Source organism: Ictalurus punctatus, chromosome 13, assembly GCF_001660625.3.
Source record: "Ictalurus punctatus breed USDA103 chromosome 13, Coco_2.0, whole genome shotgun sequence".
NCBI lineage: Eukaryota > Metazoa > Chordata > Actinopteri > Siluriformes > Ictaluridae > Ictalurus > Ictalurus punctatus.
This window is the reverse complement of record NC_030428.2, coordinates 19,625,401-19,645,691: the sequence shown is the minus strand read 5'-3', so window position 1 is coordinate 19,645,691 and position 20,291 is coordinate 19,625,401. Positions and strand designations below refer to the sequence as shown.

General features: G+C 38.9%; 1 protein-coding gene across 1 annotated transcript in view; it reads left to right on the top strand.

The window, feature by feature from the left end:
* Positions 1–20,291, top strand: part of LOC108274097 (SPARC (osteonectin), cwcv and kazal like domains proteoglycan 2) — a 55,254-nt gene that overhangs the window by 21,458 nt on the left and 13,505 nt on the right. The window contains exons 2-3 of the mRNA XM_053685183.1: positions 6,780–6,825; positions 19,616–19,730. Coding sequence (XP_053541158.1) covers positions 6,780–6,825; positions 19,616–19,730 — 161 coding nt within the window. The remainder of the gene's footprint in view (positions 1–6,779; positions 6,826–19,615; positions 19,731–20,291) is intronic.

The window sequence follows — 20,291 nt, the reverse complement described above, 5'->3', positions numbered from 1 at the left end:
AGCTTACCTTATTAAACTAGATATATACTTCTTTTTCTCCTCTTATGATATTTCACTTCCAGTATTTCATCAGCTGTGTTCTCGATATTTCTAAGCTCAGAGTGTTGGTTAGTAGATTTCAAACGGAACTGCAAAATGTATTAATCCTGTTTGTCACCATATCTGCTGGTAAAATGTGCTAAACAAAATAAGGGACAGTAACATATAGAGAAACTTATGATTGTTGTCTAGACCTTTTATGAACATAAAGGGACGGGGGCTGTATTAATTTAAGTAATGTAATGAGCTGAGCAGATGTATTAATTTAAGTATTGGTAGAGGTACTTCAGTTAACCTACTAGTAATGCCCAAAATACATAAAATACACAGGGGAGGTATGCGTCGCAAATTATCCACCTACATCCACAAAAATAGCATGAGTCATACAGGATAAGCACAACAAACATGATCCTCCTACTCTCAATCATGAAACTCTTGCTGTCAAGGTGGTGAATCACCTTCATATACCCACAGTCAAGTTTGAAGGAAATGTGGATTCACCCAAATCTACTGTGTAAAGCTTTGATTGAGGCTAAATTTGATTAGCTGTTTATATGAAAATGCATTTCCTTAATCAGTTTATGGAATTGTCAGCTGTTGTACAAAGTAGACTGGCGCCTGGAGGGCAGTGTATAAAGATACTTTAAACACACTCAGAGCCCTTCACTGCTGAAACCATTTATTATTTTCTCTGATTAAGCCACACAAGGGTTTATAGATCTGCTCATGAGTGTATCAGAGAAAATGACATGATTTTACATACGTGCACTATGCACAGTACATTCAGGATAAACATAGATTCTATCTGAGAATAATCTCATGAATGAACTTTAACTGTTAAAGAGGTTATAAACGTCACATTTTCCCTTGCTATTTTATCATTATTCATTAATCTACAGTTTTCATGAACACGTACACATAGTTTGTTGCACTCTGGAATATGATTCTTAATAACCGAAGCTCGTTTTTGCCCAAGTCATTATGCCTTAATCATTTTTCACAAAACAAGAACTGAACATCAATACACATGTTGATTACACATAAAAGTAGTAATCAATTATATATTTGGCTAGATGATCAAGTAAAGGTATGTCTCACAGGGAGAGGTCCCCAGTGGAATTCAAATTATGCTATCTGACCATGGGTTTTAGAGAGGCAGAGGAATTTTCCAGAATTGTTTGAGAACAATGTATGCGATGTACACAGCATTGCCTGTTCCAACAGAAATAAAAGCAAGGGCAGCATTGTTTTTACACAGATTCTAGTTTTATAATAGAAACAAAATTCTAATCAAAAATCCAAAACTTATGGTACGTGCAAAGGGAACTCAACATGAATTCAACATTTATTCATAAACACAATATGCTCAGTGTTCATGTATGAACCCTGTTCATGTATGAACACTGCTGATAGGCTAAACATTTAAAGCTAGCTCGTAAAAAAAAATATTACCACTTGCCTCAGATGTGTTGTTATATTAGTAAGAAGAGACACTACGTGACGACAATTACGCTGTAATTGGACAAAGCATTAATCATTAGACTTTTTATGGAATCCACCATATTGAAAAAATCTGAAAATCCTGACTTCCAAAGTGGTGGTATACAAACGTACTAAATGTATTAAACCCTTATAAAAATGGCGAACACATACAGTAACCCCATTCTGAACACAGCATTAGGCTTGATCCTTCCATTTAACGACTTGAAAGAGAATTTAAAGAGCTGTTTGAGTCCTGGCTCTTTGCAGAGAAAATGTACTGCATGTTAAACATCTCCTTTATTCTTTTTATCATTTGATTTCTATATCATTTGATTTCTTTCTGTTGTCTAGTCAGGTATTCAACCAGTGCAGTCTTTTCAGTCTCGATATTTTTTTTCTTTCCTTGTCAGGGTGCCAGTGCTGGGTCTATTTGGGCCACATTAAAATAAATAGCAAAGAAATGGGAACCCAGATATCAATAGGCTTTACAAATTCATATTCTCAGTAGCCAGAAAGCTTCCTTTATATAATTTGTCTGCCAAATTTAACTTCTTTGGTCTTTGTGTTATTGAAAAGCACTCTGTTGGTCTTCATTGGTGTCTTGACTGCTTTGATTGCTGAAATCTGTGAGGGTGTGAAGCTGCACACTCTTATGTGTTTTGAGCACATGTGCCAGACCAGTTTGGCTCACAGATGCAAATATAAATCAGGCTGAATATCCTTAGAGGATCGCAGTAGGTCACGCTCCACTTACACTAAAGCATGATTAGAACTAAAAAGGTCTGTCTGTAGCACTCATATTGTTCGTGTCTTGTTAGACAGTGTTGTTGTTCAGTGCATTGAAATTTGCATGGTTCAAGAACCTTCCCTAGAGAACATGCAGAGAGTAGTGCAGGCCTTTAATGTGTCAGTTTTAAAATGGGAACCATTTTAGCATGTACACATATTTTGAATCTACACTTTATGTTCAGGGGGGGACACAGTGGCTCAGTGCTTAGCACGTTTGCCTCACACCACCAGGGTTAGGGCTCATTTCCTGCCCCCACCCTGAATGCACAGAGCTTGTATTTTCTCCCTGTCTCTGAGGGGTTTCCTCCAGGTACTCTTTTTTTCCCCTCCCCCCAGTCCAAATACATGTGTTGTAGGCTGACAAATTGTCCATAGTGTGTGAATGGATGTGTGAGTGTGTGTGCAATGATGGGTTGGCACCCTGTCCATGATGTCCCCCGCCTCACGCCACGAGTCCCCTGGGATAGGCTCCAGGATCCCTGCATCACTGTGTAGGATAAACAGTACAGAAAATGGATGGGTGAACTATATGGTCAAAAATTGGTGGACACTTGATAAGACCATCACATCCATATTTGCTTTTTGAACATCCCATTCCAGATTTAGTCCCCCTATTTTCTGTTATAATAACCTCCACTCTTCCAGGTAGACCTTTCACTTGATTTTGAAGGATGGATATGAGGATTTTTTTCCCCAATCAGCCACAAGAGCATTAGTGAAGTTGTGCACTTTTCAGTCAGCAACCTGAGGAGGCTTGGGGCACAGTCAGCATTCCAACTCATCCCAAAAGTGTTCATTGGGGTTTTGGTCAGGGCTCTGTGCAGCCCACTCGAGTTCTTCCACAACAGCCTTGGCAAACCATGTCTTCATGGACCTCTCTTACACAGGTGCATTGCCATGCTGGAACAATTGAAGGTATATTGTAATGTTACAGTATACAAAGACTATACTAATCCTATACAATTGTGTCCTTCTAACTTTGTGGCAGCAGTTTAGGGAAGATTCACATATGGGTGTGATGGTCAGGTGTCCACAAAGTTTTGGCCATATAGTGTATATCAATCACTATGTTTTTGTACAGAATGTATCATTAAAGGTGTATGTGTGTGTGACTGATTTGGCTACCACTGTCCATCAAGCTGTGTATGTGTGTGTGTGTGCGCCCTTACAGAGTACATCTACCTGTGATAAGAAATGTGGCTCTAATGGTTTAATCTTAAGGACAGAGAACATTGTTCTGGCTGGTATCTCTAGTGTCTAACAGAGTGTTGCAGCTAGGCTTGTGTCCAAACTCTGCCGGAATAGCTTTAGCATTAGCGTTAACACAAAGCCCAGGAGAGCCAGAGCAGCATCTGGACAGTTATGCTCCATTAACCTGAGCATGCCACTACAGTGTCCTTCTCTATAGCGGGTAAGCTAGTGCTGTCAGCTGCTATGAATCCGACGACCTTCGGGATGCCCTGGTGTGAAGAACACAGCTCATCTCACCCCCACCACTTCAACAGTCACAGCCGGCTTGTCTCAGCATGGTGGAAGTACAGACCAGGCTGTGTGGTGAAAATGCACATTAATTACCGAATTGAAAAAAAGCATTCATGTCATAAAGCTGCATATTGTAATGCTGAACGTACACAATATAAACAGTACTTGTATACAACCGTAAGTCGTGTATGTTTAGTATCCACTGTCACTAGTATCATCACACATCACTGTTAAGCATAAGGAGATGTATGCCCACTGAAAGCTTTTATTTACACATTAGGTGCTAAAATGAGCAAGTGGTGCTGTGTTTGCTTTGGCACAGCACATTTGTAGAGTAAAATAAATCTGAGGAGTGTGAAAGGCGTTGAGCGTTTACTGTTTACTGTGCATGAGTAAGCACTGAGCGGGAACTTATGTTTCAGTCTTGCTAGGTGCTCAAAAAACAGCATTTCTTTTGTATGTTTTAGTGTTCCTAAAGCATACACGCTTTCCTTGTAGAGTGGTTAAAATGTGTTGAACATGAAAATAATTGTTAATTACTGTGATATTTGTAAACACTGGGCAAATGAATCATTTCACAGTAATAGATTATTATCCATCCATCCATTTTCTGTACCGCTTATCCTACACAGAGTTGTGGGGAGCCTGGTGTCTACCCCAGGGAACTCGGGGCACCCCCAAATATAAATCTTCTTTTTCTTCTTCTTCTTCTTCTACCTCTTCTTCTTATTATTATTAAACGTGTTGCATACTCTTTTGTGATCTGCAACGTTTCCTCTATTTTTTTTTTTTCTTGCTGGCCAAAATCTATTTCTGCTGGGCAGACCCTTTAGCCATTTGAGCAGAAATACCCCATGAGCCACACAAATTGCTGAACTGCTCTGATTGTGGATGGCTAGCCTAGGAAAACTCATGGCAGTACTGCTAGGCTAATCATATGTAACGGATGTTTGTAAGAGGCATTGAAGTATTAACATGATTTGCCAAGATAAGATAATGTAGCTAGCTAGCATTATTTGTGATTGGGTCTGAATTTTGGTGGCAGCCGGATCATCTCTGTTTTGATGTCCATTCCTGTTTGGGCTTACAAAGAGTGGAGTGTGTGTGTGGCTGGTCCGATCTGCACAGAAATCATCTGTCAGTTACAACTGATGAATAAATTTTTGTGACCGTGTTCTGAGTAGATTGAATTTTTTTCTGCATGGGAGAATCATCAGAAGTGAGTGATCATGCATGTGCACGGCTTAGAGGTAACAGTGGTGATCTGTCTTCATATTTTGGCTAGGACAGTCATTCTATATTATATTTATATGAAGGAATACATAGTCTGATTCTGAGATCTGACAAGTTACACTTTTCTGGTCCATGTGCCCTAAAGAACAATTCTCATAACCTTTATTGCTACTGTGACACTCCCCTGTGCCCAAACTTTTGACCACAGGACACTATAATTTGATCATAGATGGGTAAACCATAGAAGATGTGCTCACTCTCCTGTGGCACAACAACAAACAAAAAGAACAAAAGTGTTTGTTCTGTCTTTAGGAGATCACAAGTGAACTGAAACCTGATGATGCCACAACCATTAATAGCTGGAGGACCAAGCCAGTTTAATTGACTATATTCTCTAGAAAGGGTGACATTACCCTGGACCTTGTGCCTTACACAGCAGCCATGTGTGTCCCTTGTTAATCAGAAAGCCATGAACCAGTCATTAGCTGCAGAGGTCTTAGAAGAAGCATGCCCTCACCCTCCCACTAGATGATGGCCAAATTGGGGGAAAAAAAATAATAAGCAAGTAATAGCTGAAATTCAGTAAGCATATTTATTCCATTTGTGACACGCTAAAGGAATACAAAATATTCAGAAATGTAAAGTATTCAGGAATACATAGTAAAACCTACCACGTAAAAGAATGAAAACTGAACCTAAACATAATAAAAGCCAGCAGTAAGCAGCTGCAATGTTAATTTGTGCAGCTGTCATTGAAATGATTTAAGAAATGTCTTTTCCAGTTTCTCATATGCAATATGCTCGTACATTTGCTGTTTTCTCAACACAGGCTTGTTTGGGGCATCTGGGGCAGGGGGCAGATTTTTAGCCTTGCCCCTGCTAGGCGTGTGAAATACATATTGTAAACACAATAATAGGAAAACAGAGAATAAGCTTGAGTCAGTGGGGATCTAGCCAGCTGCAGCTTATTACCATCAGCTCTAATATTCCTTGAATTTCACATGTACTTACCTTTCTAGAACAGACAATATTGTGCTTAGCTCTTCCAGGAATAATAATGAAAGTAGTCTGTCACATTGTTTTCGATGTGCCTTTCACTAACATGTCTTCTTCTTCTTATCCATTTCTCTCTTTTTTTCATGTTCCTCCTCCTGCTCTGCCTCCCACATGGAAGGAAGTAGAGGTGCGTAATTTTGTTTTTCAATGTGGTGTCTTTGTTGTTGTTGTTTTTCTTCTTCTTTTTTAATCGGAAGACGTACGATACAGGTTCAGGTTGCACTATATAAAATCACTCTGAGCTGTCGTCCAGCCTGTAAAGACTTTAGGGTCACCAGAATAAAATCAGCACCAGATTTAATTTTCACAGTTTTGAGATATATTTGTTTCTTGCTTTGTATTATCACTGAAACCTGCTTATTGACTGAACACAGGCACAACGATCAAATATATATTTCTGAGAGAAATATATGTGTAGCACACTGACTTCCCTTCTCTTTTAGTCACGTAGCGTGTTACACAGAGTGCATTTCTTCTTGTTCTGTTATTGTGGGTGTGAACTTGCATCAAGTTGTGATCTGTGTTCCCATAGTGACAGAGGCATGAGCTCTTTTTGTAGGTTGTTACTTATGATGTATAATGTATTAAGGAAATATTAAAGAAAGTCTGTATTATTAACACAAGCCTCTCACTTGAATGCATTTAACTGTATAATCATGTACAATATTAAATAATTAAATTGCTTATTGTTTTGTTAGGATGACTACGTCAGAACTGTGGATGATCCCCAGGGTTCTGAGGAAAGTGAGTACATCAGTCTCCTCTCCTGGGTGTAAATTATTTTTCAATCAAAATCATGCAGTGTAACCCACCATGCCTTATATTCACTGCTTCAGTTTGTGAGCTGTGGACATTTCTGCTTTCCATTCTTTTGAAATTGAATAGCAATTTGAGTCAACATCTTCCTCACATCTGTCTCTGGTCTCCGGTCTGCCACAGTTGATTAAATCAAACATTTAAGGTAATAGGATCATTTCTGACATGGTTTCCCATGTGCTCATTGTTCTGCCTCTAACAAGTACTCGGCAGGAAACGCTCTTCATCTTTCTGCATTTGCAAACACAGTCCTTTTCCCACAAATGTGTTCAATCCCTGGCTTCAGCAGTGGAGATACAAATGGATATCAAATAAAAGGAAAAACCAGTGGCTCTGTTGGAGAGTGGAAGGCATTTTGCTGGCATGGTTTGGGTCCACTTGTCTCCTTAGAGAGAAACATTACTGCAAATCAATACGAAGTTCTTCTGCTTGATCATCTTTATCCTATGATGAAACTTTTCTATCCTAATAGGATTGGTCTCCTTAGGATGACCATGCCCCCATCCACAGGGCATGAGGGCTCACTGAATGGTTAAAAAAACAAAACAAAACAAAAAGTAAAGCGTATGCTATGGCCTGAAAAGTCATCAGATCAAAGCAATTGAACGCCTATAAGAAAAATTTGAATCATATGTGTTTGCACTTTCCACCACCATCATCAAAACACCAAATGAGGGAATATTGTTTAGAAGAATGGTGTTCATCTCTCCAGTTCAGTTCCAGAGAAGTGTAGAATCTGACGCATTAAAGTTGTAGTGGTGGTTCATGGTGGCCGAACACTTTACACTTAGTGTTAATTTTGTTAACAAAAATTATGACGGAAAATGTTTGTCAATGACCTTTTTGTCCATGACTAAAACGAGACGATGATGAGAGGACACCGACGTCATTAACTGTGACAGTAACTGTGACTATATCATTTGCAATATTGTTGACGAAAATAGACGACACTAAAATATAATTTAAAAATAAAAACTTTACCAAATTCCCTCTTTATTTTCATTGAAAAGAAGAGGAGAAAAAAATATTATAGACAAAATATTTGATTTTGAAAAAAAAATCTGCATGTGTTTGCACAATGTTTACTTTCCTGATTGGCCATAATACCTAAAGGCTGCAGCCAATGGAAACGCTTCTCTATCAGTGCGTGTCCTCACAGCATCAATCAGACCACCTCAGGGAAGTTACCAGAGTCTTAGCAGCGCCGAAAAACTTAACAGAAACAATTACTTTAACAAATGCTATAGTAGAAACGCTGATATGGACAAAGCTGCGTGCACGTACCTGAAATGATCCAAGTTTAATCTATCTTGAACGCCCTTATTCATCTTAACTCATATTCACTATCATAGCTTTCTGAGTATCATTTCACAGTTCTGTTAGCCTACATGTTTATTATAAATAGAATATCGTTAAATAGAGAGATATGTAATGTTTGTAAAGTGTTTTAGCTTTAGCCACTATGGGTTTTTACTGTAGTACTTTCATTTTTTTCTATTGCACTGACACAGGCTTTCACTCTTATTTTTGTTGATAGTCAAAAAAGGCAAGAAAGAGAGAGAAGAGTGAAGGGGAGAGAGATTGTCATTTGGTCAGGATGAAAAAAACAATATTAAATTACATTGGAGCACCTGGTAAAAACGCTAGGAGTGAGAGGGCAGAGGGGCGTGATATGGAAGTTAAGGAGGAATTAACGGTGTTTGTTCTGTGACACACATGACTCATGAATGTTGTTCGTGGACTTTTCATGTGCCTGTCTTGATACTCAAGAAAGAATATTGTTTGTATGAGACATGAAATAAGAGTAATGTTATGATATATTATAGAGGTATTTCTATTTATATGCATATATTTTTAATTATGTTTACAAATATTAAAATAAAACAAAAAAAACAAACACAAAAAACCCTCCCTGACTAGAGTCCCCCAGTGTATCTTGGTCATTTCCACCACTGGCTAGACTAGATTGACTGAAATGTTAATCAGTGATAATCTTATGGCTAAAAATGTCTACAGTTATCCGTGACTACAATGTCAACAGTTTTCACTAAAACTAGACTAAAAGACTTTGACTAATACAGTTTGCTTTGACTAAGATAAGGCTAAAATGCCCAGACCTTTAGTTAACTAAAACTTGACTTAATAAAGCAGGATGAGGTTGACTAAATATGATAAAAACTATCAAGGACATTTGACAAAGGACTAAGACTAAATTTAAAAATAGCTGACAAAATTAACACTACTTAAATTTAATTTAGGTTTTTTCCTTAAATCTGTAGGAGCCTTTTGTTTAAAAAACATTTTGGGGATAAATTTGAACATTCTGATTATATGTTAAACCTACAAAAAGGCAAACTGATTTCAATAAATAACTCTGACTCAAATGGAGCAAGATCGTAGACTACCACCTGTTCCAAAGTTCATATAAGTATTTCAATGCATGTCAGTGTTTTTTGCAGACATAATTTCACATTTGAAATCACAATCCTCCCAAGATTCAGAAAATCTTTGTATAAGAAAATTATTTCCATACTCTGTATATTAATTTTTACAATGGCTGTATGTAGATTTATGTGCTGATGCTTCAATATAGTATGTGTAAAAAAGGTCTTTATGTGAATCAGCCATGCTACACTACTTCGTTATTCACACACACAATTTGCTGCTGCCAGGATTTGGGCTCACTCCCCATTTGGTTGCCACTATTCATGCGAACCATTCCTGTACCTTTTGTACTAGATAATCTCTAAGGGTTTCTTTCATTATATTCAAGTCCATGACTTTGTCTGCAGAGCATTTACATAATTTACTTAATTTGATCCCACACAGCAACGTTTAAAGTTATCTATAGAAAGCTTATCTTTCCATTCACTTTCTCAATGCACAATTGAAACAGTATTTTATGTGACAGCTTTCCAGACAAAGTTTAAGAAAAAATTTTATGCTAAGTTTATATTTCTTCTATATCTGTGACACACAGACTCCTAAACTGGAGACACTGGACCAAATACAGTCTGTCCCAAAGGTCTCCATACATAGGGAACACTTTTTAGCAAAATGTTGTCCAAAACTTTTCATACTTAGTTTATATTATATATGTTTTCAGCCTTAAAGAATGCCTCTGACAAAATCACTCATAGATAGATAGATAGATAGATAGATAAATGATGGATAAATAGATAGATATATAGATAGATCACTTTATTCATCCCAGACGGATGGATCAGGAAACTGTGGCAAAGTTGCGATGGAAACATGGTAAGCACATAACATATGACACTACTTATTAACAAATTCAAAAAGACTGGAAGTGTTGCAGACCAACCGAGAAGTGGACGTCCATAAACATCCACTGACACAACCGACGTGGTGCTGGAAAACATAGTCCCCTGTGTATGGAGACTTTTGGGACACCCTTTAGAAACTGGCAAAATGTTTTCCTCAAATTGTCCTTTCTGGGGTGTAAAATGTTACAGTAGTGTTCAGTATTTACTACATACTTCAAGTTTTAGTAGAGAATAGCACAATTTTAATATGAAATGTGTCAAAACAACAAAACTGTTGCACAGTCTGCATCACACCTTTAAATGTACATAACAACACACAGTAGGAACTCTGTAGTTCTTACTTTTGGTTCCAAAACTCAGTTGAAATATTTTTTTTTGGCAGAGGAGTCAAGAGTAGCAGCTTCATTTTTCATTTCATGTTACTGCTGTGAGTGCACTAGTGTTGTTGGAATGGTGGAAAAGCTAAATAGAGTTAAATATAAATGGGAAACTTGCATGTGGGCTTGGTGTCACTTGTTAAAGTGGAAGCTGGACTGTTGCTGTGATGGGTGCCTTAGATGCATTAAAAATGCTTCATAAACTTACCTGGTTTCTTTCATTTGCACATTTGTGGACTATTCCATGGACATTGCTTATGAGATTCTATCAGCAAATATTGCTTAGGACAGGACATCTATCAGCTGGACAGTCATCATCAGAGTTGCCTTCTGGCGAATTTCTTCCACCCAAATGCAAATTGTATTCATTTACAACTCGAAACCTGGGGTGCTTATTGTTATAATTAAATTCTGATTGTTTTTTTCCCCTCAAGTGGGAGCTTAATTGCTTATAATCTAGGGTGGCAGAAACAGAGCTAATGATTATTAGTATATTAACTACAGTCAGTGGCTAGCCAGCCCACTCACTCCTGCTGAACTCATGTGGGCTTACGTTGCGATCAGTGAGGATGAGCAGACTTCCTCTTGCTTTTAACCCATGTCTCTCTCAGTTCTTGTATCAGTGAGAATAACTAATGCATCTGTGATTCAGCTCAGCTGTACATGATTAATCAGTGCCTCCAAGGAACAGTTCTGCACTGCAAGTATCACCTCCTTCTCCTGCTGAGCTAAAAGACAGAAATCAGTAGGAGAGCAATCTGTCGAATCTGACGGCTGGATTACCTTTCAAACTCCCACATTACTAAATGCTTGGGTCTTGAAAGCTCTCCATTTTAAACGGAGGTCACTTGGTGTCAGTTCTTTAACAAAGCATTTCACATATCTTAGTCTAGGGGTAATTCTCTTTGCTTGTGTCTTGTACAAAAGCAATGCGTTCATGCTATCCAGTTGTATACTATGCTGTGTCTTTTGTGTTAGCAATCTCAATCTGTTGTAAATTTTAATGTTAAACTCTAAGGTTTGTGATAGGGAGGTGGCAAGTAATGCAGCTCCATGCTCTCTAAAATTGTCTTAATTGTATTGTGGTATCCAGGAAGGATTAATGGTTTCCTATCAGTTAATTGGTTATCCCTGTGTAGGTTTTCTGAGCAGGAGGATTAAGAAAAGAACTGCAGAGTTTTATTTCTCCAGGCAGCTTCTTTTTTTTTTTTTTTTTTTTTGCAGGCTGCATTTTGCATAATTTACTTTGATAACAGACAAATTGCTCAGGGATAAATAGTTTAATAGCTTTTTCAAGGAAAACACTTTGTGGATTGAATCACAAAATATTATTAATATATTCAGTCATCCATGAGCCCGTCTGTCCATATACATTCATCCGTCTATCCAACCTTTCATACGTATCAATAATTAAAATAATACAAATAAACAGGTCAGTGTGAGTTAATGCAACATAATATATATCATTTCATCCATCCATATATACAGTCAAACTTTGTGTATGGGTATATATGTTGTCTTGTTGACATTTTGCCTAGGATTTGAAGTTCTAATTGGGTGCAGCAGTTTTGTGGCTCCAGTAAGGCTGCGGGTCATGATGAAGGAGCAATGAGGAGTTACAAAAACCCCAGCCAAACCATCAAAAACAAGATGATTAGGATAACTGCCTAGGATAATTTCATATGCTGAAGTAGGGCAGCTTTGACTCATTTTGTGAGGCAAGGGAGGAGTGGAGTGTTTGTAGAGAGTCTTTCATTAATGAATGAGCGTGTCATTCTGCTGCTGAATTCCATCATGCTCACGTTTCTATGGAAACACCTTCAGAACAGCTTTGAGCTGGAAAAATAACCAGTGGGAAATATGTGACCGATTTCCCCTTATTTGGTCAGTAATATGCTCACAAAGCCTGCAGCCAGTGACCATACAGAGATATCACAGCCACTATTCATCCCATTGAGCATTACATCCATTTACCTTTTCTCCATCTCACGATTACTGTAAAGGAAGAGACACCACGGGAATGGATGACTTTTCATTTGCACATGTTTCTGAGCCGGAGGTGATTGAGTGTGGTATTGGCTTATGAGTGAAGCTTTTACAGTAGGCTTGTTGTGAAGAGGATGAAGGATTAAGGCTGAACGTGAGTAATAAGACTTCACCATTCTCATGGCAGATTCTGGTCTTATTACAAAGCACATTGAACAGAAATATTACAGAGAGACACAATGTCTCCATCACAGACTCCATCAGAATATTGAATGGAGATATGTGTGCATGTGTGTATTAGACCTTCTCTGACCATTACAGTTAATAGGCTGTTGTACACATATTTCCTGTCTCAGAGGAAAATACAACAACAGTGCATACTGAAGCTGCTGTTCTGTCTTTGCTCTTTTTTTCTGGTTTGAGATTTGTTTAAACAATCAAAAAATGGGTATCAAGGAACCTCATTTATTTCATTTTTGATGGGTGCATAAGTTTACATATACTGATAAACTGGGAGCACTGACGTTTAAAAAAATGCCTTTGGTAGGCACTGTGAGACACAGGAGCTAGGTGACCTTTTTAACTTACATCATAGCTGGCATTCATATTCCCAAAATAAAGGAAATTTATTATTTAATATTGCTCCATTTTTATTGCTTTGTTAGAAACAGACACTGTATAAGTACAGCAGAATGATGAGTCTCTGGCAGTATAAAAAAAATCATTTGTGGTCTCATTATTTAAGCTTCAACTACTGCTGGACATCATGTTCCAGCAGCATACATGGAAACACTCTGATTACAATTCGGCATCCTTGTGAATCATAATCTTGCAAAATGCCTGAACATCTTTGAAAAATTTATCTAAACTCTTTGCATTTACTTCATCATTGTTTTTTTATACTGCAGAGTTGTTGTCAGACTTGTTGCTAAGACAAGAAGTTTTTATGAGCTTAAACTCATGCCCTATTCATTGTATGTTACTTAACCGTTCTCATTAAGTAAAGTTTGACTTGTTGATTATGGTTTTGAGTCTCAACATCCACATATTTTCAATCAACACAGGATTGTAACAGCATTTAAAAAAACAAACTCAATCCGGTTCATTTTTGTCACTTCATGACTGTGACCTCACTTGTGTTACGCCTCTATGTCATGCTCATCCCTGAGCCATTTTCATCAACCTGAGAGGTCTGACAGTCCTCCACATAGTGGTAGAACCATAGTTAAATACATAAACTCTTGAAGATGACAGTCACTCAAGTATGATGCTAATGCTTATTTGAAGGTGAAATCCACTCAAGCACTGATACTGAACTTATTTTAGAATAAGAATCAATCAAATGTTGATACTGCTCTGCGATAATGATGAGAATGGCTCAATATAAAACACTGTACTCTAGTGAGGATGGTAATCTCTTAAGGTACTACTACTGCCTTTTATTTAAGGTGAGAATCAAGAGCAGCTGCTGTTCTTACTTGATGACAAAACCCACTCAAGGTCCCATAAGTTTCCTATATCGAGGAAGCACTCAATGCTGGTTACTATTGGATGAGAACTACTCAGTGTCAGATACTGCTTGAGGGCAAGAGTCACTCAAACTCACCACAGAACACAGTGTGATGACAACAATAGTTCTCTAGAATCTGGTTAAGGGGAACAGTGAACTGCATGTCACTGTTTCATAAATGTCTGCCACTGACACTTTTCTTATATATCCATGACTTCTTTTGGTCCATTAAAGTTGCCCAAACTGTTTAGTGCCATGTCCAGGTCTTGCTGTGAGACCATTGCTTTGCATGGAGTTTGGAGAAATTGAACACGTTTAAGAAAGTTCTTACAAGTTTACACTGAGAGACAAACTGTCAGTCAGTCCCAGTTGGTAGGCAGTTGCCCATATCTAGAGCTTGCTTGCCCAACTAGATATTGTTTGCAATTTTGTGCCCCTGTGGTGGTTGGTGTAAAACACTACCATAGAAATTTCTGTCCTCACTAGTATGCGTGATCTCCATAGGGGCTACTGGAAATGTTGCAACACTAGACACACAACTTTCATTTCGATATACTGATGCTTGAGCCTCATCCTTCCATCTTACACTCTCAAATTTATCCAAACAACTCCCCAGCCTTGCAGATGGGCATTTGTAATGTCTAAATTTCATTTTCTCAGGGAGATCTCCCAAGGCTTGAAGGAAAAGGGAGATGGACCAATGCCTCAGGGTGCTTCTGTCCCCACTGATACAGGCTTCTGTTATATGGCTGTCAAGTACTGAGCATTCAGCGAACACTGAAATGGTCTAAGATGTAGCATTCCTCATTTTATACTGGGGTTTCTGCTGCCAACATTCCTACCAGATGCATGAAATCTGGATATGGGTGATGTGTGGCTGTTCACAGTTCTGTGACTGCTTTTATAATCAAGGCTGCTCTGTCTGTTGTTAAAAAGGCTCATATAGTGCACTAATTGAGTTTCATTCCAGTGAACTGCACAGACTATAATGGCTATTCTTGTGGTTGACATTTAGCTGCACATAGACCCTGGTTTTGCATGGGCTCAGTGGGGACACACACACTTCATGAACATTCTGGGTGCTATAGGGTATTGGTATGTCGTTCTGCTTATGTGGAAGTGGAAGAATTGTCTGTGATTTACAGCAGTTGTAATGTGGAATATGCATATCTCTGACCGATGGTCACAAAGCAGTGCATGTACATCTGTTTGCAGAGAATACATAGTGGCAGCCATGTTAAAGCTACATTACTGAACTTTTGCCCCTCTATTGCCCCTCTGTTTGAAATGGCAATTTACTTGTAGAGTTATGTTTTTTTTATGTGGGCTGTGCTTCAGCACTGCTCCTCTGAATGGATGAATCTGATGTATTGAGGTATTCGTATGTGCTTGGAATGTGATCTTTGGGTTGCGACTTTTAAGAAAAGACAAAGCGAAAGTATATGAGAAAAGAAGGTGCCCTCGCCCCACTACACACTTCCTGTATCAAGCGCTTGGGAGAGTTGCCAAATGACACACAGGCACACAAAATTCAAATGGCAAGATCTCTCTTTATTCAAAGAAAAACATAGTATATGTCGTGCTTGACACACAACAGAGACAGCTATTGATTGGCTAGGTAGAAGGGAATATTTGCATAAAACAGGAAGCATATCAAGGGTAAATAATGCTATACAAACTGAATTAAATGGACCTGTCAGCAAATCTACAGTTGCAATCAAAATTATTCAACCCCCATTGAAAATCAGGTTTATTGTCAAAATGACTTTCAGTGTTTGCAATGAAACAAATTAAACAAATCAAACAAAAGCATTTGAAATAGTTAAACACAACGAATGCTTCAAGTGGTTTCCCCAAATTCAACTGAAAATGCAACTTATAATGATTTCTCCGGTTTCACAATTATTCAATATCCTGAATAAAATCCCTCACAGCAGCACAAATATGCAAAACAGGTGTTCACTCAAGCACATCTGATGCAACTAATCAAGGGCTTTATTAGTTCCACAGGTGTGTTTGAGCTGGAGCACATGAAATATCTGAACTGGCTAGGGGTAGAAAATGTATGAAATACCTGGACAGGGCAGAAAAAAAGAAGCTGTCAACGGCTGCAACCTGAGAAGGCAGGTTGTGAAAAACCCTCAAGTGACTGCAAAAGACCTGCAGCAAGACTTGGTGGCAACAGGCACTGTTGTTTCAGTGAGCACAGTAAGGCGCATTCTAAATACAGAAGGTTTCCATGCCAGAACTCCAAGATGTTCACCACTACTGACCCAAAAGCACAAGAAAAGTCGGCTCAAAATAATATCAATAAGCCACAGAAGTTTTGGGATTCTGTTTTGGGGAGCGATGAAACAATCCTGGAACTTTTCGGTACGATGGATCAGCGGTATGTCTGGAGAAAGAGGAATGAAGAAAGAACACTCTGTCCACAGTCAAGCATGGTGGTGGCTCAGTGATGCTCTGTGGCTGCTTTGCATCCTCTGTCACTGGAAACCTGCAGCGTGTGGAAGGCAAGATGGATTCATCGAAGTATCAGAAAATCCTAGGAGAAAACGTCATGCTGTCTGTGAGGAAGCTGAAGCTTGGGCATCATTGGACTTTCCAACAGGCATTGATCCCAAGCATACCTCAAATTCCACCAAGGCTTGTTTGCAGAAGAAGTCCTGGAAGATTCTACAGGGCCATCACAGTCACCTGACTTGAACATAGAAAATCTCTGGCGGGATTTGAAGAAGGCGGTTGCAGCATGCAAACAAAAGAATATTACTTAACTGGAGGCCATTGCTCATGAGGAATGGGCTAAGATTCCTCAGGAACATTGCCAGAAGCTGGTGTCTGGCTTTGTATCTCATTTGCAGCAGTTCATAACAGCAAAAGGGTGCTCTACTAAGTACTAAAGATGCTTGCCATGAAGGAGTTGAAGTCTTTTTTGTTTAACCTTTTTATCTTTTGTTAAAAAAAATCCTCAAAAATAATCTGCTCTCATGGATATCTGTCATGTAAATACCAGAAAAGGACTAGAGACTACGATTCCCATCAGCCGCTGCACCTCACCTGATCACGTCACATGTCTGTCTGCTGATCACTTGTACACAAGCCACGTTTTGCACTGCACCCATTGTCTTGTGTTTGTCTTATGTGCTGTTGTTATGTTGTCTAGTGTCTTATGTTATTTCTCTATGCCCATAGTTCATATTTCATGTTTTATATATTTAGTTGATTGTGTTTTCTTTGATTAAAATCTTTATATGCACTTGCATCTGCCTTCGTCTCCATAACCTGACAGGATGCAAGACCGTCACAATGGATTCAGCAGATTATTTTTCCACCCAAGAGAAAATCTTGGAGTCCCTGAGGTTGGAACCAGAGGGGAGGGAATCTTGGATTAGTGCCACAGAAACATGGTTGAAAGCGTAAGATCTTTCCCCACTCTCCCTCCCCTACTGTGGATCTCACTCAGCCTCTCTGCTCGACTGAGGATGCTGCTCAGCCTCCATATTCATCTGAGGACGCCGCTCAGCCTCCCGGTTCGGCTGAGAGCTCTGCTTTGCCTCCCTGCTCTGCCTCGGACGTCAGTACGCCAGGCTTCTCTTCGGACTTTGCGTTGCTTTCCTTCTCCGCTGAGGACATCTCTCCGCGTTCATGCTCGGCTGAGGATGTCGCTCTGCCATCCTGCTCCACGGAGGACGTCGTTCTGCCTCCAGGCTCTGCTGAAGACGTCACTCCGTTTCTCTGCTTTGCGCTGCATGTTGCTCCCCCTTTTTGCTCCATGGAGGACATTGCTCCCCCCTCATGCTTCGCGGAGAGAACTTTGCTCCTCCTTGTGACCTCGCGGTGAACATTGCTCACCCCTCAAACTCCATAGTTTACGTCACTCCCCCCTCGGGCTCTGCCTTGAGCTTCATTCTCTTTGCTGGCTGTGTGGTAGCCGTTGGTCCATGCCCAAGCCAGGCCGAGGATATTGTGCCATATCTCCGCGATACAGAAGAGACTGCCCCGCATCCGTACCCCAGAGAACGCATCAAACGTCTTCTTTCTGGCCCCACGAAGGTTGACACTCGATTGAATTTGGGACATCTGCTACATATTGAAATATAGGCACTAGGTTAGCATTCGTGACTGATCGTACCTCGTATATATATTCGGGACTTTTCCTACCTCGTATATATATATATATATATATATATATATATATATATATATATATATATATATATATATATACGAAACAAAATGAATTACTCTGTCATATTCAAGCCATTAAAATGAAATTAAAATTCGTTGTAGTGCTTCGATTCTGTATATAAGTTTAGATTTTTTCTTTTCCGTCAGATGATCAAATTGAGAATCACAAACTCCCTGGAAACCAGTTAGCAGCTTTGCTCATGTGAGCGAGCTGTCAGGTTGAATAATAAGAGCTGTGTGCACTGGTGTATGGAGTCCCATGCTCCAACAGAATGAGTGGGCTGAGGACTATTAAACCCTCAGAGTGACAGCAATGAGAGAGAGGAATGTGACAGGCAGAAAAAAAACAACACACAATCCATCCTCACCAAGCCACCAGCGGTTTATAACATAAGCCATCAGCATCACACGAACAGAAAGCTGCTCAGGAATGATGGTGGTTGCTTTGCTTTTGAAAGTCTACCCTATTCTTCAGCTTTAGTTTTCCTTTGTTCAGTATGCCATTGAGATACTGTCTTTCTGCACAGCATGGTTAGTGAAAGCTGAGGGAAAGAGAAGAGGAGTGATTTTATTTTGATGAGGTACGAACAGTCTCGAATGCTAACCTAGTGCCTATATTTCAGTGAGATGTGTGGTAAGATGTAGAATGTTATTTTTTTTACTTGTGATTCAAGCACACTTTTTAAACAGATCTCTTTTTCTCTAACAAAGCATGGACCTTAGCGTGTAGTGTGCTCTATCTCTTACTTTCTGAGTGAAGTGGTGTTTTTTTTATTGTCTTGAATAATTCATATTTAGTTTGATCGAAGATGCTATTTACGATCTGAGTTTCATAAAATAAAGCTTCTAACTGGATCTAAAACCTGATGTAAACATGTTTTTGGTGCATTTTATTTTTATTACTTTTTATTAGTATCCAAGTACAGATAGTACTATTTTCAATGTTGTGGTTGCTGTTCTGGTGCAGACATTGGGAAACTTCCAACAGTAGCATTTTGTGTAATATTAATAGAGATAATGTGTCAAAGGAACAGGTTATAAGGAAACTACAACATTTTTTAAAATATTTGCTTCATGGGTTATACTGTATAGGGCAGAAATGTGTGCTGCCTGTAATGTTGCGAGTGCTGGGTTTGATCCTGAGCTCAGATTACTGTCTGTGTGGAGTTTCAAGTTCTCCCTGTGTTTCACCTCTGGATCTGCCGTGACCCTGATCAGGATGAGGCAGTTAGTGAAAATGAATAAATGAATTAGCTGTATACTGTGTATATTCACTGAAGTCTTTGTCTACCTTTCATCTGTGGTGTGAAGAGAATGCTATAAAAAGGAGAAGTTATCAGTAGTTAAGTTACATTTTCATTTCCCAGCAGGTGTGGACACCACCAAGGACCCATGTCAGAAGGTGAAATGCAACTGGAACAAAGTGTGTGTGTCCCAGAACTACCAGAGACCCATGTGCATCAACCGCAAGAAACTGGAGCACAGGCAAGTCACAAGCATGCTGACCTACTGAAAATACACACACACAAAAAGAAACTCTGAAACAAAATGGTATCAATGAGCTGGTCAATTCAAGCCATAGGTGTGTATAAGCTATAAATAACTTAAAAATAGAACTTTGATCACTGTGCGATAAATTTTGATGGCCTTAGTTACTTAGTAACTGTCACATTATCTATTTTTATCACAAGGTTAGAATTTAATGCAAAATATTATCAACTTACTATATATCAGCCTAGGGTTATAGGTCATTTAAATTGTGAAATTTTATTTGGCATACAAACAGTTAAGATTGTCTTTTAGGTTGACTTTAATGTATACTATTATACTAGTTAGTTTGTAACATTAAAACTGTTACTATGCTTATTACGGGCTGTCATGGAGTCAGGCTTCTTTGGGAACTATTTACGTTGACAGAACAAAAATGAACAAAATATTTGGCCGTATTGTGTCTGAAATGTCAGTTACTCGATATTCATTTCTTCTTTATAGAACAGTTGTATAAAAGCAATATCACACTTGCAGTCATGCTGTTGTACTGAATAT